The 25,015-nt window shown below is 36.6% G+C and overlaps 1 protein-coding gene across 1 annotated transcript in view; it reads left to right on the top strand.

Annotated features, from left to right (window-relative positions):
* The window catches only part of SDCCAG8 (SHH signaling and ciliogenesis regulator SDCCAG8), a 240,988-nt gene that overhangs the window by 78,526 nt on the left and 137,447 nt on the right, over window positions 1-25,015 (top strand). The window contains exons 11-12 of the mRNA XM_068985635.1: window positions 1,861-1,995; window positions 4,901-5,017. Of these exons, the coding sequence (XP_068841736.1) occupies window positions 1,861-1,995; window positions 4,901-5,017 (252 nt within the window). The remainder of the gene's footprint in view (window positions 1-1,860; window positions 1,996-4,900; window positions 5,018-25,015) is intronic.

Here is a 25,015-nt window from a genome sequence, read left to right as displayed (position 1 = left end):
AAGTGGGTGACAGAAGGGAGCAGACAGGTAGTGGGTAGAGGAAACAAGTGATGGGTGGCAGAGGGAGGGAATCATGTGGAAAGTGCACGATTTGTCACATGCTATAGAAACTGACTCGGAATTTTCCACTAGCAAAATAAATGTCTGCACATTTACTTCAAAAAAGCCGCACAATGTTAATACATTTGCCATAAGATTCACATAAATAATACATGAATTTTTTAGTAGCTGGTAATTAAAGTTTGTTGTTACTGTAAGGTTCCAGAAAAGCTATAATTACATATTCATAATATGCTTACTCATGCACTTGAATTTTTAAATTAAGGAAATTTTGTTAGTATTTTTGATTTGTTACAGTTAACTTCTTTTGACCTTTAATTTTTGTTTCAGATTGTAATCTGCATAAGGATAGTTCATAGCTTGGTATTAATAAAAGAAATTTTACATGCAATTTAGATTTGTAGCCAATTTCTTGATGATAAATGTACAATTCCCCACAATCCCTAGACAAGTTAAATAATACCTCTACTGTCTAAATTAGAAAATAGCTACCTGGGCTCATTATTTTGATATTTTCAATTTTAGTTAGTTGCCAAAGGCAATCTTGATTTTTATTACAAACTTTATAGGTACTGATTTCTGTTGTAAAACTGAATTCACACCCATGTTAGTGTACAGTGGTAGATTTTAAATATTATGTCAAATTTGTTATCAGTTTTTGTTTTGGCTGATTAAAAACAAATAACTATGTTTTGATCTGGGGGCAAGGTAGCATTTCTTCATCACTTTAAAAGTGCTAATACAAATGAGAAACTAATTGCCTAGAAAAGTTTGACTCACCAGAGCAGAAGTTAAAATGTAATTGCAAACTGAAAACTATGAGGGTTAAATCTAAGGTCCGGAAGGCATTTCTAACCCTTAGAAGAAAAACTAAGCACCTGCTATCATAGAGTCCCTCAGAAAAGCCATTTATTCTAATGATTCAAATTCATCAAACATTAATCATATGCCTCTTAAGGAATATGTTGTTGAGGAACTTCTAGTCTAATGAAGAAACAGACAGCAAAAAATATGATGTCTTAAGCACTATGCATGTAAATAATTTTAGTTGATAAAGAATATATCAATAAAATTTTAAATATAGTTTAACATGGAGGATAAATTCAGCACCTTTATTCTTGTGTCTGCCTTAATACAAAATTACCAAAATACTTAGTGTTTTTAAAGAATACTAATTCTTATTGAATTTTTCAGATATTAGACATGTCTTTCTAAAGTGCTTAGAAATTCATAAACTCTAGTATTAGAGACTTAGTGTAGCATATGGAAGTTTCTCAAAAAATGTCTGCTCATTGATTCTATTTTTAATATTTTAAGAGCATGGTGGGGCTTCCCTGGTGATCTAGTGGCTAAGACTCTGGTGTTCCCAATACAGGAGGACAGAGTTCCATCCCTGATCAGGTAAATAGATACCACATGCTATAACCAAAGATCCAGCATGCTGCAACTAAGACCTGGTACAGCCACATAAATACGTACATACATATCTTTTAAAAGTAAAAAACATGGTGACTCTAAGTAACAATACTGCATTGTATATTTGAAAGTTGCTAAGAGAGTAAATCTTCAAAGTTTAGGGGAAAAAAGTAATTATGTGAGGTGATAGTCAAGGGAGACTGATGAATTGAGAATGCAGAGTCATGGAGATACCGTATACACAGGGAAATGACTTAAGAGAATCCAGTGGCCATGCTGAGACTCTGTTAACTCAAGATGTTTTAAATATTTATTTCGTCAAATGACATTATCATTCCTAAATGATAAAATAAAATAAAATCCTACTTTTATTTCCTGTTATAGATGTTGACCCTATCTCAGAATATTGCCCAACTGGAGGCTGAGGTGGAAAAGGTTACAAGAGAGAAGATTTCAGCTGTTCATCAACTCGAGGAAATTCAAAACCAGCTTGCTTCCCGGGAAATGGATGTCACAGAGGTACAAAGAGAGACTTTAGTTTACTAATTATGTAAATCTTTTCTCTGAAAATTTTTTCCTAGTCTGTAAATCTCAGGAAGAAGTCTGGAGTAGAAAATTTTTTTTTGTTGTTTCGAGACAGTAGAGATCCACAAAGAAAATTTTTTTTTGTTGTTTCGAGACAGTAGAGATCCACATAATGGTCATTCAGCAAGCATTTATTTATTATCATCAGGCCCTTTGCTAGGTGATGCAAATACGAAGATGGGTTAGACACAAACAGTGTCCTCAAAGAACTTAAGGGTTAAGTTGTTGAGACAAACTTGTAAATAGGCAAATTTTATTACTTTAATTATTAAGTATTTGATAAAACTTGTATTTCTAAATTAGTCAGTTAGGGGTAATTTTTTCCCCAGAGGTGGTATAAGTTTGGTCTTCTCAATAATACTAAAAGACATACATTTATTTACAACATAAAGGTGTGTTTAACATAAAAAAATTCTCTACCTCTCATTCGTTTCAGACCTGTTCATTAAAATCAAGATTCTAATACTACAATTTCTTATTCTATTGGTCCTTAAATTTATACTTTACACTATGCTATCACAATGTCTGTGCTATGGGCATCCACAAACTTGTGAACCAGGAACTGAAATGTTTAATGGTCATTAAGTGGCTAAGGTGCATGTTTAAGAAACACTAGAGGTCTATGTAGACTTCAGTAATGATTGGTTTAAGATGAAGTAACTCAAATGGTGTAATAAATTAAATCAATTTGTTTTTCATCAATACATACCAGATAATTTTGTTAAAATGCACACTCATTTCATATTGTATTTTATTTCTCAACATATTTTCCCAAATTCTGACACATTTTTAATGCCATTATTGCTTTATAACTCAGTAATTTGAATTATCTTTAATATATATTAGGAAAGGAAGCCTAATTTTTCTTTTTTTCCCTTGAATTTATATAGTTCTTCATTTGCTTTCTAAAATTCCAGCTAGTTCATGCAAAGCTTAAAATATCATATTTGCCAGTATGATTGATGTGTTTGTGTGGAAGTAGAGGGTAGAAGTAAGGGAATTGGTGCAGAGGGATAGAAATGGTTGACCTGGATAATAGGTGAGAGCTACATGAGGATTTTTAGTTCATTATAAGGAGAGAACTTTCTGTTGAAATATGGACAGTAAAGAATGATTACTCTGTCTTTAGAACTGTTCAAAAGGACTCAAACATCAGGGGTGTGCCTTGTGATTGCTTCCAACTCTGGGATAATATAATCCTAGTTAAATTTAATTTGCTGATTTATTTTAGATGAAACTGAAGTGTTACAAATAAATTTAACAAATGCATTTTAAACCGAAATTAGTGAGGCAGGGAAACTTTAAAAATAAACTTAAGGGATACAATTATTTTAAATAGGACTTAATGCTTAGATAGTTATTGTATATGATAATTTTGTACTGATATTGAGTACAAACAACTACATGGCTGTGTAGTTGTTATGTGTTGGTATTATAATTTGGATTTTTAAATTGTATTCTTATATGTAAATCAAATAGATTGAAATAGTGAAGGAAGACAATTAGGGCTCCTCTCATGTTTTTCTGTAGTTCTTGATTTTTAAATTTTACTTAGCTTTGACTAGTAATTTTTTGTGCATTATTAATATTTTTTTAAATTGAAAGGATCAGCTCTCACATATTGAAGATATCTGAATTTCAAATACAGTTTTTAGCAATTTTATTCATTTTTTAAAAACTCTTTGAGGGTCACTGGGTAGAAACTTAGTTTTTCTTCTATCTTGTCACTGTAATTTTCAAACACAGACTAGTTTAGTCTTAAGGTATTTTTTATTTAAACATGGGAAATGCATATAGATTTTACACGATTCTAAAGCTTCAATAATGATGAAACTAATTTCTAAAATTCTAATAATCACTTTGGAGAACTACCAAAATTAAAAAGTTTCAGGTAGAATAGTCATCGGATGATACCTAATTTTTAAAATCTCATATTTGTAACTTAGAAACTGACTTAGCAGACATGTATTATTTGATCTCCCTACAAGTTCTCAGTTGTCTCAGAAGTTTGTAACTTCTTTATTTAGATTTGTCTGCTAGTTGCATTTTCCAAATGTATTTATCTGTATGGAGATACCCTGGATTGAAAGAATATGTAAAGGATGATACATAATTTTTAGATACTACATGTGTTTATTATTTAATACTGTATTAAAATCATTTCACTTACATGTATATTTTCCTTTAATGTTAAACGCCATAGTTATTTTAAAAGCAGAGTGGACTTAGTTGCAGTCTATGATTTTTAATTTTCTTAACTTGAATACATAGTATTCTGCATGGTAAGACTGACATTATCTACAAAGCCTACAGTAAATACTGGCTGGGTTCTACTCTAAACATAAATATTAATAATATAGTCTATTAACAGAGAGAAGAATTCCTTTATTAATTTCCTTAAATAAAAGCCTAACTGATAAAGAGTTTCAAGGTAAGTTTTAATATAGAAAAAACTATATTAATTTTTAATATAGTTTTTAAAATAACATGGCTTAATATTTTAATTAATAATTTTACTTATTCAAAAGTGAGATGATAGTGCATTTTAGAAGATCATATGCAATTGAAGCTCTTATTTTACGTGAAAAATTCTTGTGTATATTACCGGAGTTCCCTGGTTATGCTTTGCTTTATCTGTAATTTGAAGTTGCAAGACTCAATAATAGCTGATATTGCCTCCACATCTTAACAATATATTGAATATGCAAATAGAAAATGCCATTCTTAGAAAACTTGTTTTATTTATTCATATGACCTCTAGGGGGCACCAAAAGATCTAATTGCAGGCATTGACTAGTAGATTCCAGTAGCTATTGATCTAGTTTTTGTAATCTAACAGGTGTGTGGAGAAATGCGCTATCAATTGAATAAAACCAAAATGGAGAAGGATGAGGCCGAAAAGGAGCACAGAGAGTACAGAACAAAAACTAAAAGGGATCTTGAAATTAAAGATCAGGTAAGATTTGATACAAATGTAGTACCTGCAGCAATTAAAGATATAACTAATGTTTTTTTCCTGACATCTTTGTGATTTTATTCCTAAGTCATTTATTTCTGTTATATTCTTTCTAATTAATGGAATGATCCAATTTATACTATTAAAAGAATTTCATATACAGTTGCCTAAAATTATTCACATGAAGTTGTAAGAATACAACTGCATGCATATGAAATTCCACTCTGACGGGTCATAAATATACATTTGGATATATGTATCTATTACTTAAAAAAGTTAAAAAAAATGTTCTAATGCACATTTTGAACCTAAAATATATGTAAATAAAGTTCTTGAAATATGCCAACTTGAATCCAATTTTAAGTGAAAAAGTTTAAAATTTGTGAGATGAGATGAGTTGATATGTAAACATGTCAATCAAATTGATTGTTGGCAGAGTGGAACCAGTTTTAACTAAGGCTATCATGAATACGTTTGTTCAGGAAACCTAAATACAGTAAAACTGGGAATGTTAGGGAAAAAAATGTTACTTACTTCAATTTAAGTTTGAACAGATGTTTTACATTATATCTTTGTTGAGATCATGTAGATACTTCAATTTTAATTGACAACATGGATAAAGTTTTTAGTGAGGCAATTCCAAATATACTGACTTTTGATTTTCTTAGTTTTGTGTGACAGAACATTGAAAGCTTTCATTCTTTATATTCAGTGAAAGCAGGTTGATAAATCTATTCAATTAAAATAAGACTGAATTCTCAGTGTCATTATTTTAAAGAAATCACTGTGGTTTAAAAGGGGGTAGCCCAAAGTAAATTTTTTGAAATATGTTCTAGTTCAACATTTTTTACCAAATTTTCCAGCATATTTGTTTTTCAGCCCAATCAGCTCTCTATGCAAAAAATGCAAAGACAATCGGGAAAAGTATTGAAAATGAAAGTGATAATGAAATTTAGTACCAAAATTTTTTCAGGTGGTGGCTGAAATTCCTGGTACTGAAATAAAATCCAAACAGCCAAAATCAAATTCTGCTTTTGCACCACTACATTCATAGTGTTATAATGAGTCTTAAATTTTCAGAAGAATTTTCGTTATTAACAAATAATGTACATTTCATTATGTTCAAATAATGACACTATTTTATTCTATCCAGCTGGGGGCGTGCCTGATAGTGGAATTAAAAGTCCTTTATATCAGAAACTGAAGGTCTAGTATTACCAACCAACACAGAACTTTCCTTTTCTGATGTATCATAGCTTTTAAAAAAAGGTATCATATTGTCATGCTCCCTAGCATTACTATATGCCTTTCCTATTATTCTGTAGCATCTGCTAGCATAACATTTTAGACTAACTGAAATAAGGTTGAGTCTCCAAGCTATTTAAAAATTACATTTTAATGTTCTAGACAGAAAAAAATACTATAGGAGCAATAAGATTATAATATCTCTTAAAAATGAATAACATGCAGAAGTATTTGTAATATTTTTCTTTTCTCACTATATCTCATTTTAATTAACTACTAATGATGTGGAGGCTAAATTCTGTAGGATTTTTAAAAGGAGCAGTTTTCATTTGTAAATATTACCTGCTAAATAGTGAAACATGAACAGTTTTTATAATGATTTCAATGTTGTTTTTAGATAGAGGTATGCCTTTTTAGGATGGCAGAGTTAGGAATAAACTCTCCTAATAGTTTTCCAAGATGTTTCTAATGTGATGTGCATACTGTTTTTTTCTCAGACAGAATTTGAGGACATCTTCTAGGTACTCTGTGTAACTATTCTGAATTGAACAGACAGTTGCCAAACAAGAAAGTAGTGGTGTCTCATTCCATGGATGGTCTGGAGTAGCAAGGCAGCAATTGTTCTTTGGTCTTTCAGCCATGACCTGACCTTCTGTCTTTAGGACTGAAGAGCTACTTTGCTTGGCCACCATCTGCACTCAGGAGAGAAATTTACATTTAACTTTTAAAAGCTGGGCTGTTGAACATATATCTGAAATACCTATAAAATAATATACAACGATTTAACTTTTAAAGTGTTACATATCATGCAATTTGGAAAAACAGGAAGGCTATCTCTATGTTTACAAACAAGATGTTCCTTGTAATATGGTCCTTTTATTTATATTTTTGTTAATCTGGCCTCTTGATACATTTTTAAAGTAGGTGGGAAACTGTCAGATTGGAATGTGGTGAGAACAAGAGCTTTTTTGATGTATACAAAACAGGGCAAATGGTTGAGCACCAAAGTCATTTTCCTTGTGACCCAAGCCTTGACTCTGGCATAATTAGAAGGGAAGGTTAGGAGAAAAACAATGACAATCTCTTCCTCCCATTTTCTCCTTTTCTCTTTTTTTATTGTGTCAGGAACTGATGGGCAGATTATCCTTCCCATCAACTAACTCCTTTGTATCTCTTCAGTTAGAGCTCCTGCCAGCCTCAGAGGATGCTTCTAGCACCAAAAAAAAAAAAAAAAAAAAAGGACATTTGGTATGTAGAAGAATGAAAAATCTGTGCCCTGATTTTTTATTAGAAAATTTTTATAGGCAACAGTTAGACACATACACACACTCCACTATGGGGATTTTAAAATATTTGTGAAGATAAAGAGACTATTACAATGAAATCCCACGTCTCCATCACGCAGGTTCCTCATTTTGCAATTCTGTTCCTTCGACGTCACATTTTATCTTCCCGTCTTCACTGTCATCTTCACCTTCCTTGTCACCTTTATCATCCTTTTCTTCTTCACCTTCTCTTCCTCTCCTGTCGTTTTCCTTCTCTTCTGCTTTTGAAATATATAAAGTCATGTCATTTCACCCATAATAAATGCAGATGTACACAGATGTAAACTCTGTATACATCTATGAAGAATTTTTTCACAGTCACTATGTCATCACACCTAACAATATTAACAGTAATTCTTTAATATCCTATAATGCACAATCCATATTCGATTTTTTCTGACCATCTCTACAATGACTGTAGTCAGCTTATTTGAATCAGGAAGATAGTTATGTTTTTGTATGTTAGAATGTTGTGGTGTTATCTTCTTTAATAGAAAATAAAGGGAAATCTTAGAAAAATTTTGCCTTTCCCTGTCTGTTGTTATCAGTAAGTTTCAAGCATAATGTCTTGATAGTGCTTTATATTTGTAAGGTACTTCAAAGGAAATATGAATTAATCCTGTAGCAAACTATCTGAAGGAAATGGCTACCTTGCAGCAACCCCCATCATCATATTCTGAAAGGAGCCTGTTAGTCTGACATTCAAAATATATAATTAATTTCAGAGCCTTACATTTAGGATTTAGGAAGGTGGCAGGAAGCCCTGGCAGCATGAAGGGTAGCTGACTCTGAAATGAGTGATGCATAGTGAAGTTTTCTGTATTAGCTTCCATTTTGGGGGATGAGTCTCAGAGACGATTCTTTACAGCCCCTAATCTTTGATTAGGGCCTAATACAAAATGAAAATACAAAGTTCTTTGTTCCTCAAAACAGGAAAAAAGTGATGTTAAAGGGAATAAATTATGAAACATTTTCCTTTCTCCTGCAGTCGGCTTCTCTCCTCTCTCTCCCCTTTCTCCTTTCCCTCTTCCTCTGTCCTCCTGCATGTCATTTATTTGCTGTTTAGTGTTGGACCCCCTCCAGCATGGGAGACTCATGGTGGGAGCTGCAGACCCCCATAGGTGCCCCATGACTGGTTATACAGATGGGTCCAGTTTCCAGGTTTCCCATGCCACCAGCTAAAAAACCTGTAATACCACGCCCCATTGGGGAAGAGAGACAGTCAGTCTTCATCCCAGGGTGGGTCAGCTGGGCAGCCTCCACGTGCTGGGATCAGGGTGGGCAGAGGCTCCACGCTGAGTCCGCTGAGTGTGCTGTAGTGCCGTCAGGCAGGAGCAGGGGTCGTCAACTCCATGTCCCACCCTCAGATGTCAGGGATGTACATACTCAACCCAGCCTTTCTCAGACTCAAATCCAGGCTCCCACCAGATGTAAAGGATAATAGCAGAACTCGGGTGCATGCCTGCATGCTCAGTTGCTTCAGTTGTGTCCAACACTTTGCGACACTATGGACTGTAGCCTGCCAGGCTCCTCAGTCCATGGGATTCTCCAGGCAAGAATGCTGGAGTGGATTGTCATGCCCTCCTCCAGGAGATCTTCCTGACCCAGGGATCGAAACTGGGTCTCCTGCATTACAGGTGGATTCTCAGCCACCAGTGGAGCCCAGCAGAACCTGTTCCTCCCCCTAACACTGCTGTGACCTGGTCCCATCCATGGTGGAGGGCAGCACGGTCCCAAGGCAGGGGCCAGGAAGAGGAAACTGAAAGGGAACAAGTGTCCAAGCCATGAGGCAGTAGACAGACAAGACCACAGATGTAAGTGGGGCTTCCATTGGTGCCATCAGACTTCACCAGTAAAACCCAGATTCCATCATAAAATCACTGAGAAGAATTTTAAAACGTTGACCACAGAGCATTAAACTGCAAGTGCAGAGCCCTTCTAAACACAGGTCCCTATGTGAGCACACTGATCACACGCCCATGAAGCCACCATAGCTATGGGGATAAGCAGACAGAGATTTGGTGTGCTAATGCAGGGGTCCCCAATCCCTGGGACTGGTAGTGGTCCCAGGCCTTTGGGAACTGGCCACACAGCAAGAGGCGAGCAGCGGGCGAGTGTGGGAAGCTTCATCTGCCACTCCCTATTGGTTGCATTATCTCCAGAACCATCGCCCCACCACTTCCTTCCGTGGAAAAACTGTCTGCCACCAGCACAACACTGTAAAGCAATTTTCCTCCAATTAAAAAATAAAAAATAAATTTAAAAATCGTCTTCCACAAAACTGTCCATGGTGCCAAAAAGGTTTGGGGCCACCGTGCTAATGCACATAGATACATGCCTACTTATAGAGATATGAGCATATGTTTACGCACAGGTGCCCTGTAGCTGTAGAAGAGGGCTAGCAAACGACAGCCCACGGGCAGCTCTGACCTACAGGCAGTTGTTAGAAATCAGATTGTCACAGAGCACGGTGACACTCGCTTGTTACTGTACTGCCTATGACTGCTTTCCTGCCACGAGGCAGAGTTGAGAAGCTGTGGCATAGCCCACCACAACTGAAATACTTGCTCTCTGAGCCTTTACTGAAAATGCTTGCCAACCCCTGCCCTGAGGAAAAGATAAAACTTTTGTTTCTCCTGCCCTCTAGAATGTGGAGCTTTGAGATTGAAGGCTCACCAATCTTGAAGTATAACGTAACAGCTTTAGAGCATTTCGCAGTATAGGAAATGTGCCTGATGCCTGAGCTCTTAGTCATCTAGCGGCATCAGCAGATGGGTATAGGACTGGTCATTGTGTTAGGGTCTGATTAGAGGCATGTGACTTAATAATGGCTTGGATGGGGGTACAAATACAAATACATAAATTGTTTTGTAATAATAGTATAAAATGTTTAGGTTAGTTTAATTTCTGTCAAAGATAAGACTTTCTTATCAGTATGGTGTATGTTAGAATTCTGGAGTTGTGGCTAACATTGCATAGAAAGTGTTGAAGTTCAAAATTACCTGAGTGGGGTAATCAAAGAAAATATTTAAGGATAAAGCACATATACAAAAGCAGTAAATCTGCAGATTTTTACTAGAAAATTAGGGCAAAAAAAGGATTTGAGGGTTGTTTATATCTGCAGCAGCATGACTCCACACTTTAATGCTGACATTAAAAACGTAGACTGTGTCAACACAAAAGTTATAAGTTCAGTTGAATTCATTAGATTGTTGGGAGTAGTACATCTGTTTTGTATGGCTGTGAGGAGAGGAAGCCCTATGTGTCCTAAAGTACAACCTACTTAAGGCCTGAGAAATAAAAGCAATAAAGGAAAGTTGAAGAATTGTACCTTTCTACTTAGAGAAGAATGAAACTCCTTCACTTGTCTTTCTGGACTTGACATAATTTCAAGGAGAAAGTTAAACACTTGTTCTTGATCTTTAGTAAGGAAAGAATAAGAACAAAGAGATTTAATCACAGCAACTGGAAATTATAGTAGCCCAAAATAAGAATTTTCTGACAGCAAGATGATTGAAATAGATTGCTGTAACAGATCATGAAACTTTTAGCTTTAAACAGACACTAAAGGATCTCTGAGGTCCATTGTCTTTTATTTGATTCTGGAAACATCCTAGGAACATTTCATTGTCTGTATTAATGTGGCTACTAAGGGTATTAATATTTGTCTTTTCTATAATTTAGGGCTTTCCTAGTGGCCCAGATGGTAAAGAATCTGCCTGCAATGCAGGAGACCCAGGTTTGGTCCCTGGGTGATGAAGATCCCCTGGAGAAGGAAATGGCAACCCACTCCAGTATTCTTGCCTGGAGAGTTCCATGGACAGAGGAACCTGAGGGGCTACTGTTCCTGGGGTCACAAAGGGTCAGACATGACTGAGTGACTAACACTTACACTATCATTCATAATTTAGCACTTACAGATTAAAATAAAATCCTGTTCGGCTCTATTCTCTCTTATGTGTCTGTAATGCTATATACTCTCTTTAGGGGGCTTTTGGGGAATATACTGAGATAATGGATGGCTTCTGAGAGCTAGGCTTCAGAGACTATCCACCTACCACCTGCAGCCTCACTTCTAGCTCTGAAAAATGACTGGGAGGGGCCACTTGGGCACGCCGTTCGTACATGTAATCACTTGGTCCTGGTGATGACAGAGTTGCTCTCCAGTGTTCTTCACACCCTCTTTCAGTGGTGGAGGTTTAGCACATTCCCCTCCCTGCTCCTCACTTAGACTGTAGCCATTCCAGAGGGCTTGGCCTGCCCACACCAGCTACACCAGACACTGTGGGGTGATAACTGGAAGACCCAGGTCCTGCCCTTAGGGGGTTTATATTCTAGTTTAAGAGCCAGAGTACACATTTGAACATGCCTAAAAAATACTTGTAAAGTAGCATATCGACAAGTGCAAATTAATGTAGTGTGAACTTCATGCTGGCTACAGCCCATGAGAGGAGAATCTGGTTCCATGTGTGTGATGCAATAAAGCTTTTTTATTTTTTCAAATAGCATCTTCCCTAAGTATGCCCTAAAGCATTGTTCAATATACTTAGATAAATTTGTGTTCTTATCACAGCCCAACCAAGAATTCTGAGAAAAATTTTCACCCTGGCGTATGTCTAATAAATCAGCTTCTTTTGTTCTTGTGCTGTGGGATGCTTGAATGGGACAAATAGGATTATGTGAATAATTTAAAATATCTCCATTTAATAAAATATTACCAATTTGTTATTTTTCTGAAATACCAGATGAAGTTAATTTCTTCATTTAAAATCATAATTACATTCATAAGATCAGAAAATTAGCAATAAAAAAAGTAAGTTTGAATTTTGAACAAAGAAACAGTTCGACATCAATCCAGGGAAGAATATCAAGTTGCAGGTCCTTGGGGCATTTAGCATAAATAACTTTAATAATGATTTGGGCAGTGGTTTTACGTGGCAATATATGTATATCTCATTCATAAAAACACTATAGAAATTCATAGAGTCAAAAAAGTCATTTGATTTTCTAGAAAAGATGATAATGCTATTCACCATAATAATACATCTTTAAAAAAATCAAATGTGTAAGCAGAAACAATGTATATGAAAGTAACAATTCAGGGCTATTTAGCAATAATGGTACAAATAAGAAACAAAACAAGCCCTTTTAGAAATAATCTGTGTTAAGGGATAGACATTTAGATAAATGCTTACCTCTGGAAAGGAATATAAAACTGTAAAGAGAAGTCAAAAAACATTTTTGTGTTTAAGGAAGTCATAAGATTCATCAAACTATTGATTCTAAAGAAATGTAATTTTTGCTGTATTTCAGTTTCAGTGAATGATACATATTTTGGTCCTTAAAAATTTGGGGCATACTTATTTTGACTTTAAAAGTTGATCCAACCTTCTAACATTACAGATTATCTTCTCTAGCTACAAATTCAAAAATTCTGGTGACTACCAGGTGCAGCAACTCTTTGAATATGTTTGCATGTGTGCTGGCAAACTGGATGATATTAGACATAGGACAGCTACAGCTGCTTTATTTATAGTCCAGAAATATTAGTACCAATATCCAGTATAAATATTACTAATTGCTACATATGTATACATTTAAAAACAATATTTATTGTATAAACAGAAGCACATTCACAGAAGCCAATGATTCTATCACCCAATAGAGCAAATTGTTTTCATTTTTCTGTTTTACCTTCCACTTTTTGTCCATATGCATATATATTATTTTCAAGTAGTAAATACAGCCTAGATATAATTTTGTTTTTTACTTTTTTCACTTAACAGTATCTTAAGCTTTTTATGTTTTGCTGCCTTCTCTTCATAGATCACTTTACTGTGGTCATTTACATGGATTGGATTAGCCAGAAAGTTCATTTGGGTTCAAAACCCAAATGAACTTTCTGGTCAACCCAGTGCTTTCAAAAGAAAAGTGATATGTCATATTTTGAAGAGAACAGATGCTGTTATAAATTTAGAATCCTTTTGCCCTAGACTTCACTTGTTTCTTTAATTCAGCAACCATATATTGCATGCACTATCCTGACCTAGAATAACCTTCTGTTCTTTTTTGTTGTTTTTTGGGGTGTAGTAGCATTACAATGTTATGTTAGTTTCTGCTGCACAAGGAAGTGAACCAGCTCTATGCATATATCCCCTTCCTCCTACTCTCTCACCCCACCCCTCTAGGTCACCTCTAGAGCACCAAGCTAAGCTCCCTATTCAGCAGTGAACTTCTGTTCTTAAAAAGGGGAGTATGTATCAATAAGATAGGTTTCCAAATAAGTATATGTCAAAGACCATAATAACTGTCATTAGCAAACCACAAAAGGGTATGCAGATTTAGGAGAAGGAGAGAGGACAGAGTTGAATGATGGTAAGGATGTTGCCCACCATGGGTGGATAATGAAGGCATGTAGGTTGAAATAAGGCAGATTGAACAAAGAAATGGAGATGGGCCTGTAGGGGAAAGAGGAAGTAAGTATTCAAGGAATATATGTATCTTTTGATTCCATAGCATACTTGTATCACTGACCTCAGTATTTCAAGTGCCACGTCCCTGTTCTAAAAGATTGCCCATAGAAAAAAAAGGCTTATATCAGTCTCAGAATCCCAAAGTAATTGCCTGCTTACAATATTCTGCATGTCCTACTACCAGGCACAGAAGTCATGTTTTATTTTGGGAATATTTGTATGAGTTTTTCATTTCTTTTTCAGTGTTTTCTATGTAATGAGACGATTTTAAGATTTTCAAACTTCAGATGACATACAACAAAATGACATTTTAAAGTGTTAGGGCACTTCCCTGGTGGTTCAGTGGCTAAGACTCCATGCTCCCAATGCTGGTGGCCTGGGTTCCATCCCTGTTCAGGGAACTAGAGCCCACATGCTGATTAAACACTAGTTAATGATCCGAATAATTGATGCTTTTGAACTGTGGTGTTGGAGAAGACTCTTAAGAGTCCCTTGGACAGCAAGGAGATCCAACCAGTCAATCGTAAAGGAAATCAGTCCTGAACATTCATTGGAAGGACTGATTCTAAAGCTGAAACTCCAATACCTTGGCCACCTGATGCAAAGAACTGACTCATTTGGAAAGACTCTGATGCTGGGAAAGATTGAAGGTGGAAGGAGAGGGGGACAACAGAGGATGAGATGGCTGGATGGTATCATCGACTCAATGGATGTGGGTTGAGCAGGCTCCGGGAGTTGGTGAGGGACAGGGAAGCCTGGTGTGCTACAGCCCTGGGGTCATAGAGAGTCAGACACTACTGAACGACTGAACTGAACTGAACTGAACTGAATCTGCAATGAGGACTAAAGTCCTACTCTAAATTAAGAATGGAGTTCTATTGGAAAGATTTTAGGCCACAGCAAACTTCTCAAGATAGTGTTTTGGATAATAGAATTTGTATGCCGTAACTAAATATCCTGCATGCTGCAATTAATACCTGGCACAGCCAAATATTGGAGAAGGAAATGGCAATCCACCCCAGTATTCTGACATGGAGAATTCCATGGACTCTGTAGTCCATGGGGTTGCAAAGAGTCAGACATGACTGAGCGACTTTCACTTCACTTTACTACAGCCAAATATAAATAAATAAAAAGTATTTTTTAAAACCAAAATATATTCCTACTTTAAAAATAAAGTGTTAGACTTGAGTAGGATGAGTTGTCTAGAAATAAGAGAACTGTTACCTTAATGATTTGTAGAACATTTCCACATGACTGATAATGGAAGGCGAAACACAGAGTGTGCAGCACATTACTTTAGCTATGGAGTATGAGTCCAAAGACTTGATTGACTTCTTGATTTGACTTTTCAGCTAACTTCCTGAGCAAACCTCTGAGAGACTCGTTTTCTTTCCCAGTAAAGTAAGAAGCTTGGCTAAGTGAAAGTTAAATTTTCTTTATGTCTTGAATGCCCATGTTTCCAGAAACATAAATATATTTCTGCTATTCTTAATTATGAATTAAGTATTAATAAAATCAATAAAATTATGTGCAGTCTCAAGTGTTATTCCAAACTTGCCATTCTCTCTGATTTATAAAAATGACATTTCTGTTACAATAAGAATGAACTTTTACTACTATCGGCCTTAGATTATATTCTTTTCATTATGATGAATGCTAGAGCAATAAAATGTCTAGCCTTTGAACAGTTGAATTAAGTTACAAGATAGACATCAGTTAACCTGCAATAAGAATTAAAGATCTACTCTGAATTAAGAATGAAGTTCTATAGGAAAGATATTAGGCAATAGCAAACTTCTCAACAGTATTTTGGCAGAGAAGTCACTCTTCAGGAAGCCTGCAGAATTAAATACTCTCAGCCAGGGTTTTGTATCTATGTGAACCCCTGATCCTCAGAAATAAATTGGTAACTCCTTGAGACATGGCATTAATAGTTGATGCTTTAAGTTTCCGTTTTTCCTTGGTGCTGTCTCATAAACAGAGCCCTGGAATGAAATGCTGTGGTAACACTGGATCTAGATGACCTAGAATATGATATTTTTTGTACTTTGATTTTTTAATCATCAGAACAAGAACAGATTTTTAATTCTGTTAGAGAATTCACATATCCCTAGCATGTTTCCCTGACCCTTATTAGAGTCCAGCCTGAGAGACTGCCCTAGACAGAGATCCTAAATGTAACTAACTGCAGAGTGCTCATGACTATTTATACATTGCAAGGTGTTTAGATTTTCATGTTGCTATTCTTAGGAGATGGTCAAGGTAATTTAACCTTTTTTTGTTGTTAAGATCTGTATTTAAGTGGCTCATTTACACTGACATTCAGATTTTAGGGAATAGACAAGAAAACAGAAGTGTCCTAATTTCTAGCCTGCTTTTATACTTCCCTGGGAATTTTTGGCATTCCCTGTGGGAAATAGAAAATTCTTTTGTGTAAGACTGCCTCCACTCACAACTGAAGTTCTGATATTCATTCATCCTCATCCTCTCTCTCTTGCTCTCTTCTTCCCCCATCCGGTGGTAATAAAAATGCAAGTAATAGCATTAACCTGGCTTCAGAAATCATGAGTCGAGCTGTGTTTGAAAGGTCCCCATAAAATGCAAGGCAATGCTCCTATCTTAGAGAGAGTGGCAACCAAGGAAGACAGGGATCTAGAAGCTTTTGGCGAAATTTTAAGAAGATGGAGGAGAAAGAATTACTGAATTGCTTGACATGAAAGTTTGTCCCATCATTGCAAGTACTACCTTTTCTTTTGGGCCCTTCTTTCACTTGCTCAGAATTTTCTGCATAGAAATCTGAAAATACCCATTTATAAAAAAATTATTGAAATTAGTTGATTTACAATGTTACGTTAGTTTCAGGTCCCTAGCAAAGTGATTCAGTTATATCTATATATAGATATGTATAGAGTCTTTCCATTATAGGTTATTATACAGGATATTGTGTATAGTTTCCTATGCATCACAGTGATTTTTGTCGGTCATCTGTTTTATATGTAGTAGTATGTACATTTTAATTCCAAATGCCAAATTTATCCCTATGTCATTTCCCATTGGGGCTTCCCTGATACTTGCAATGCAGGAGATATAAGAGACATGGGTTCAAAGTCTTCTTTGAACCCACTGAAGTATTCTTACCTGAAAAATCCCATGGACGGAGGAGCTTGGCGGGCTACAGTCCAAAAGGTCACAAAGAGTCGGATACAACTAAACCAGTGAGCACACGCTCACCTTTCCCCTTTGGCAATCATAAATTTGTTTTCTATGTCCATGAATCTATTTCGTAAATAAGTTCATTTGTATCATGTTTTTAAATTCTGTGTTTAAATGGTATAATATTTATCTTTCTCTGTCTGACTTACTTAATGTAGTAATCTCATACTGAGAGGTAACTGTCATATCCTAATTTGAATGAGAAACTTTAGGCTGTCATTTTCAACTTATCTCTACGCTTAAGTTTATCACAGAAAAATAGGGCTGGGTCAGTATTTCTTCCCTAACTAACTGAAAGTCCACTATGTACATAGTAATTGAAGCTGTTTAAGGGTTTATATATCAACAGCCAGATATGTTTTGATTTAAAAGGGGAGTTAAGGTAAATGAATGGATCAAATATCTATTTTTGTATTAAAAATCTATAAATATATATCTTTGTGTGTGTGTATAGGTACATGTACGAGTATATGTGTCTATTATATATATATAATATATATATTTATCACTAGTATGTAATACAGGAAGTATGACTTGCTGGTAAACAGGGTTTACTTGAGCAGAGCCTGAAGTCTCTAAATGCTGAATTTAGGATATCTTCGACTTACCTCATCAGCCAGGAAAGAACAAAGGAACCTTGAGTTGTTCCAGTTATAAAAACAAGAAGAAAAGAGGAAAAGAAAAACTAAGCAGGAAGAGAAAATGAGAAGGATTTTACAAGGCATTCTAAAGTCATACTAAGAGTAGCTGGGCTTCACCTCTACTTACTTACCTCTACTTAGTTTCACATTCAATTATAACTCAGAAGGGGCCAACATGAGCACAGAGCCATCATTATATTCCATCAGTATTTTCAGGAGGGATCCAAATCATGGATTTTTTAAAACTATAACTGCTATAGTTCTTCTTCTCCACCCCCATCTCCCTCAACCATTGCTGATTGTTGAGAGTAAGTTCATATAGATTGGCATTTTTCAGACCATGCTTTCTAACCACATAGCAATAAAATTCATGAAGGTATTTTTTATCTTTTGTCTCCCTTGTTTCAGTGGCTAAATATGCAGGATCAAAGGCAGGACATCAGATAATAAAGGGCAATAGTTTGATGAGCACTGAGAATCAATGACTTAGTCTGGCCCCTTCATTTCATAAATGCTTAGGCTGTGAGTGAGCTGAGAGTGAATGCCTCATTTTAATGAATCCATTTATTTAACTATTAGTTACTGGTAACCTATTAGGTGTCACTAACAAATAAGCACTGGGATTGAATTGAAAAACGAAATGTATTTATTATTTACACAACTCTTATAGTCTGGTGAGACCATTAAATGTGATGAGATGAGGGCCGAGTGGAAGGGTAGCTTACTGTGGTGGGAGAGGGTTCAAAAATATTTTACACAATAGTCAGTGAGTTTTCAATATGGATAATACAAAAATTCAATGGATGAAACAATAAATGATGCTGGGAAAACTGGATATCCAGATGTAAAAGAAAACATTTGGGCCCCTACCTTTTATTATAGTCATGTCTGACTCTTTGCGACCCCATGGACTGTAGCCTACCAGGCTCCTCAGTCCACGGAATTTTCCAGGCAAGAGTAATGGAGTGGGTTGTCATTTCCTTCTCCAGGGGATCTTCCCAACCCAGGGATCAAACCTGGGTCTCTCACACTGCAGGCAGATGCTCTACCGTCTGAGCCACCAGGGAAGCCGTACCTTTTATTATATGTAAAAGCAAATTCAAAGTAGATGAAAAACCTGAATGTAAGAGCTAATCTTATAAAATTCTTGCAAGAAGACATTGACATAAATCTTTGTGAACTTGGACTAGGCAATTACTTTTTGGATAGGACACTAAAAACATAAGCAACAGCAGAAAAAAATAGATAAACTGTATATCATCAAAATTAAAAGCTTCTGTGCTTCAGAGGACATCATCAAGATAGTGGCAAGAAAACCCACAGAATGGGAGAAAATTCACCTAATCTGATAAGAGACTTGTTTCTAGAATGTATAAAGCAGGCTTACAATTTAATAATAAAAACCCAATTCAAAATCAGGCAAAGCATCTTAATAGATATTTTTCCAAAGAAGATGGACAAATGGCAAATAAACACATGAAAAGATGCTCATCATCATTAGCTGTCAGAGAAATGCAAATCAAACCAAAGGTGAGATACTACTTCACACTTGCTAGGATGGCCAAAATCAAAAAGACAGATAATAACAAGTGTCGACAAGGATGTGGACAAATTGGAGCATCGTAGGACTGGCAGGACTATAAGCTATGCAGGTGCTTTGGGAAATACTCTGATGGTTTCTCAAAAGTTTCAACTTAAAGTTTCCATATGACCAGTAATTCTGCTACTACGTATATACCCCATAGAAATGAAACATGTCCAGACAAAACATATTCATGAGTGTTCATAGTAGCATTACTCATAATAGCCACAAACTAATAACCCAAATGTTTTTCAACTAATAAAGGGATAAATAAAATATGATTATCTATATCTATACAGCTATATGTTGGCAATAAAAAACAATGAGGTGCTGATACATTCTATAACATGGTTGAACCCTGAAAATATTCCACTTAGTGGAAGAAGTTAGTCACAAAAGACAGCATATTGTATGATTCCATTTACATGAAATGTTCAGAATAGGCACATCTATAGAGAAAGATTAGTAGATGCTTGGATTGAGGGCAGATGGGGAGTACTGTTAATGGGTCTGGACTTTCTTTTGGCGTGAAAAAATGTTCTAAAATTGGTCAAGGTGATGGTTGCCCACCTCTGAATATACTAAAACACATTTAATGATATACTTTAATGGAGGAATTATATGTGAATTATGTCAATAAACTTGTTATAAAAGAGATTCTACCATAAAATTCATATTTTAACATAGTCTGGAGGAGAAAAAAAGAGGGTGGGAATGGAAGGCCATTCAGCAAAATGGATAGAACATGCAAAGACACTGTTTGTCCTATATATACCTGAGGGCAAACGGGGCCATAAGAGATGAGGAGAGAACATTGAGTCCTGGAAAACTATCATTTGCCAGAAATGTCTGTAAACTACAAAGTCAGAGTCCATGTCTTATTCATCATTGTATCTCTAGTATCCAGCACAAAGAGGGCCTACTACAAGTTTTATCTGTTAGTTGAATGACTGAATAAATTAATGCCTAAATGAGCTAAAGAATTTTAAATAATTAATGTATGCATGCTAAATCACTTCAGTTATGTCTGAGTCTTTGCCACCCTATGGTCTGTAGCCCACCAGGCTCCTCTGTCCATGGGATACTCCATGCAAAAATACTCAAGTGGGTTGCCATGCCCGCCTCCAGGGGATCTTCCTGACCCAGGTATCAAACCCACGTTTCATGTCTCCTGCAATGGCAGGCAGTTTCTTTATGACCAGCACCACCTGGGAAGCCCAAATAATTAATAATTGTGCCTAAACTAGTTGACAGATCCTCTAACTCCTAGTTCATCTTTGTTGTGCTATATCAGGCAGAAAGTTTTTTAATACAATTTCAAAAGGTTACTTCCCATTTACAGTTATTACAAAATACTGGCTTTATTTCCCATGTTGTACAACACTTCCTTGAGCCTATCTTACATTCAGTAGTTTGTACCTCCCACTCTCCTATTCCTGTGTTGCTCCCCACTGCTGGCAACCACTTGTTTATTCTCTAGTGGTGTATTGTCTGTGAGTCTGATCCTTTTATGTTATATTCGTTAGTTATATTTTTTAGATTCCACATATAAGTGATATCATACAGTACTTGTCTTCTCTATGTTATTTTACTTAGCATAGTGCTCTATAGAGAGAGTCCATCAAATTTCATTCTTTTTTATGACTCAGTAGTATTCCATTGTATATGTACATCACGTCTTCTCTATCTTTTCATCTATTAATGGACACTTAAGTTGTTCTCATGTCTTGGCAATTGGGGTACATGTATCTTTTCAAGTTAGTGTTTCTATTCTTGTTTTTTGGATACATATCCAGGAGTGGAGTTGCTGAATCATATGGTAGTTCCAGCTTAAGCTTTTTGAGAAACCTCCATACTGTTTTCCTTAGTGGCTCCGCCAACTTACACTCCCACCATCCAGTATGCAAGGGTTCCCTTTGCTCCATGTCATTGGTAGTATTTGTTATTTGTAGACTTTTTAATTATAGCCATTCTGACAGGTGTGAGGTGATATCTCATGGTGGTTTTGATTTGCATTTCCATGATGATTAGCAATGTTGAGCATCTTTTCATGTGCTTCTTGGCCATCTGCATTTCCTCTTTGGAAAATGTCTATTAGGTTCTGCCCATTTTTTAATTCTGTTGTCTGTGTTTTTTGATGTTGAGTTGTGTGAACTATTTGTATATGTTGGATATTAATGTCATATTTGTCATACCATTTCCAAATATTTTCTCCCATTCAGTAGCTTGTCTTTTCATTTTGTCAATGATTTCTTTTGCTGTGCAAAAGCTTTTAAGTTTAATTGTGTTCAGTTGCTCAGTCGTGTCCAACTCTTTGCAACCCCATGACTGCAGCACACCAGGCTTCCCTGTCCATCACCGACTCCCAGAGCTTGCTCATTCATGTCCATCGAGTCGGTGATACCATCCAACCATCTTGTCCTCTGTCATCCCCTTCTCCTTTCTTCAATCTTTCCTAGCGTCAGAGTCTTTTCTAATGAGCTGGCTCTTTGTATCTGGTGACCAAAGTATTAGAGCTTCAGCATCAGTCCTTCTGATGATATTCAGGATTGATTACCTTTAAGACTGACAGGTTTGATCTCCTTGCAGTCCAAGGGACTCTCAAGAGTCTTCTCAACACTGCAGTTCAAAAGCATCAATTCTTTGGCACTCAGCTTTCTTTATGGTCCAACTCTCACATCCATACATGACTACTGGAAAAACCATAGCTTTGACTATATGGACCTTTGTCAGCAAAGCAATGTCTCTACTTTTTAATAAACTGTCTACATTGTCATAGCTTTTCTTCCAAGGAACAACCATCTTTTAATTTCATGGCTGCAATCACTGTCTGCAGTGATTTTGGAGCCCAAGAAAATAAAGTCTCTCAATGTTTCCTTTGTTTCCCTATCTATTTGCTATGAAGTGATGGGACCAGGTGCCATGATCTAAGTGTTTTGAATGTTGAGTTTTAAGCCAGCTTTTTCATGCTCCTCTTTCACTTTCACCAAGAGGTCCTTCAGTTCCTCTTTGCTTTCTATCATAAGGGTGATGTCATCTTCATACCTGAGGTTATTGATATTTCTCCTGGAAATCTTGATTCTAGCTTGTGCTTTATCCAGCCCAGCATTTTCCCATGATGCAATCTACATATAAGTTAAATAAGCAGGGAGATAATATGCAGCCTTAACGTATTCCTTTCCCAATTTGGAGCCAGTCCGTGGTTCCATGTCTGGTTCTAACTGTTTCTTCTTGACCTGCATACAGGTTTCTCAGGAGGCTGGTAAGGTGGTCTGGTATTCCCATCTCTTGAAGAATTTTCCACAGTTTGTTGTGATCCACACAGTCAAAGTCATACTCAATGAAACAAGTAGATGTTTTTCTGAAATTCTCTTGCTTTTTCTATGATCCAACGGATGTTGGCAATTTGATCTCTGGTTCCTCAGCCTTTTCTAAATCCAGCTTGAACATCTGGAAGTTTTCACTTCGTGTACGTACTATTGAAGCCTGGCTTGGAGAATTTTGAGCTTTACTTTGCTGGCGTGTAAAATGAGTGCTACTGTACAGTAGCTGGAACATTCTTTGGCATTTTCTTTCTTTGGGGTTGGAATGAAAACTGACCATTGTAGTCTTGTGGCCACCGCTAAGTTTTCCAAATTTGCTGGCATATCAAATGCAGCACTTTTCCAGCATCATCTTTTAGGATTTGAAATAGCTCCACTGGAATTCCATCACCTCTACTAGTTTTATTTGTAGTGATGCTTCCTAAGGCCCATTTGGATTTGCACTCCAGAATGTCTAGCTCTAGGTGAGTGATCACACCAGTGTGGTTAGTGGTGGTTTAGTTGCTAAGTCATGTCCAAGTCTTGTGACCTCATGGATTGTAGCCTGCCAGGCTCCTCTGTCCATGATATTCTCCAGGCAAGAATACTGTGGTTATCTGGGTCATTGAGATCTTTTTTGTATTGTTTTTCTGTGTATTCTTGCCATCTCTTCTTAGTATATCTTCTGCTTCTGGTAGTTCCATACTGTTTCTGTCCTGTATTGTGCCCATCTTTGCATGATATGTTCCCTAGGTATCTCTAATTTTCTAGAAGAGATAAGTTTAATTCAGTTCAGTTTAGTTCAGTCGCTCAGTAGTGTCCGACTCTTTGCAACCCCATGAATTGGAACATGCCAGGCCTCCCTGTCCATCACCAACTCCCGGAGTTCAACTCAAACTCACGTCCATCAAGACGGTGATGCCATCCAGCCATCTCATCCTTTGTCATCCCCTTCTCCTGCCCCCAATCCCTCCCAGCATCAGTCTTTTCCAGTGAGTCAACTCTTCGCATGAGGTGGCCAAAGTACTGGAGTACTTTAGCATCATTCCTTCCAAAGAACACCCAGGACTGATCTTCTTTGGAATGGACTGATTGGATCTCCTTGCAGTCCAAGGAACTCTTAAGAGTCTTCTGCAATACCACAGTTCAAAAGCATCAATTCTTCGGTGCTCAGCTTTCTTCACAGTCCAATTCTCACATCCATACATGACTACTGGAAAAACCATAGCCTTGACTAGACGGACCTTTGTTGGCAAAGTAATGTCTCTGCTTTTCAATATGCTATCTAGGTTGGTCATAACTTTTGCTAAGTCATGTCCAAGTCTTGTGACCTCATGAATTGTAGCCTGCCAGGCTCCTCTGTCCATGATATTCTCCAGGCAAGAATACTGTGGTTATCTGGGTCATTGAGATCTTTTTTGTATTGTATTTGAATTACTCCAAGGAGTAAGCGTCTTTTAATTTCATGGCTACAATCACCATCTGCAGTGATTTTGGAGCCCCAAAAAATAAAGTCTGACACTGTTTCCACTGTTTCCCCATCTATTTCCCATGATGTGATGGGACCAGGTGCTATGATCTTAGTTTTCTGAATGTTGAGCTTTAAGCCAACTTTTTCACTCTCCTCTTTCACTTTCATCAAGAGGCTTTTTAGTTACTCTTCACTTTCTGCCGTAACAGTGGTATCATCTGCGTTATCTGAGGTTATTGATATTTCTCCTGGCAGTCTTGATTCCAGCTTGTGCTTTGTCCAGCCTGGCATTTCACATGATATGCTCTGCATATAAGTTAAATAAGCAGGGTGACAATATACACCCTTGACCTACTCCTTTCCCGATTTGTAACCAGTTTGTTGTTCCATGTCCATCTTTACAGGTGTTATTGAAGTAATGTCCTAATCGGCTTCCTTTTTTTCCTGCTTCAACCCATTGTTGTCCCTTTATGGACAGAGAGATCTGTTAAAATCTGTGTCAAATATTGTCCCTCTTCTGATTGCAACTACCAGTGATTCCCTACCTCAGATATGGAAAGGCAAAGTTTCCACATTTGATCTATAAGATGCTGCAAAGTCCATCCCTCCAATTAACCCCTCTGCCCGTCATCTCCTATTTTTCCCCTCCATTGCTCTGCTCTAGTCACACTGGCTTCCTTGCTGTTCCTCAAACACATCAGATACACAATCCCATTCAGGGCCTTTGTCTTCCTATTCCCTTT

Source organism: Capricornis sumatraensis, chromosome 14 (genome assembly GCF_032405125.1).
Source record: "Capricornis sumatraensis isolate serow.1 chromosome 14, serow.2, whole genome shotgun sequence".
Lineage (NCBI taxonomy): Eukaryota > Metazoa > Chordata > Mammalia > Artiodactyla > Bovidae > Capricornis > Capricornis sumatraensis.
Note: the sequence above shows the minus strand (reverse complement) of the source record. Positions and strands in the feature narration are given on the sequence as shown.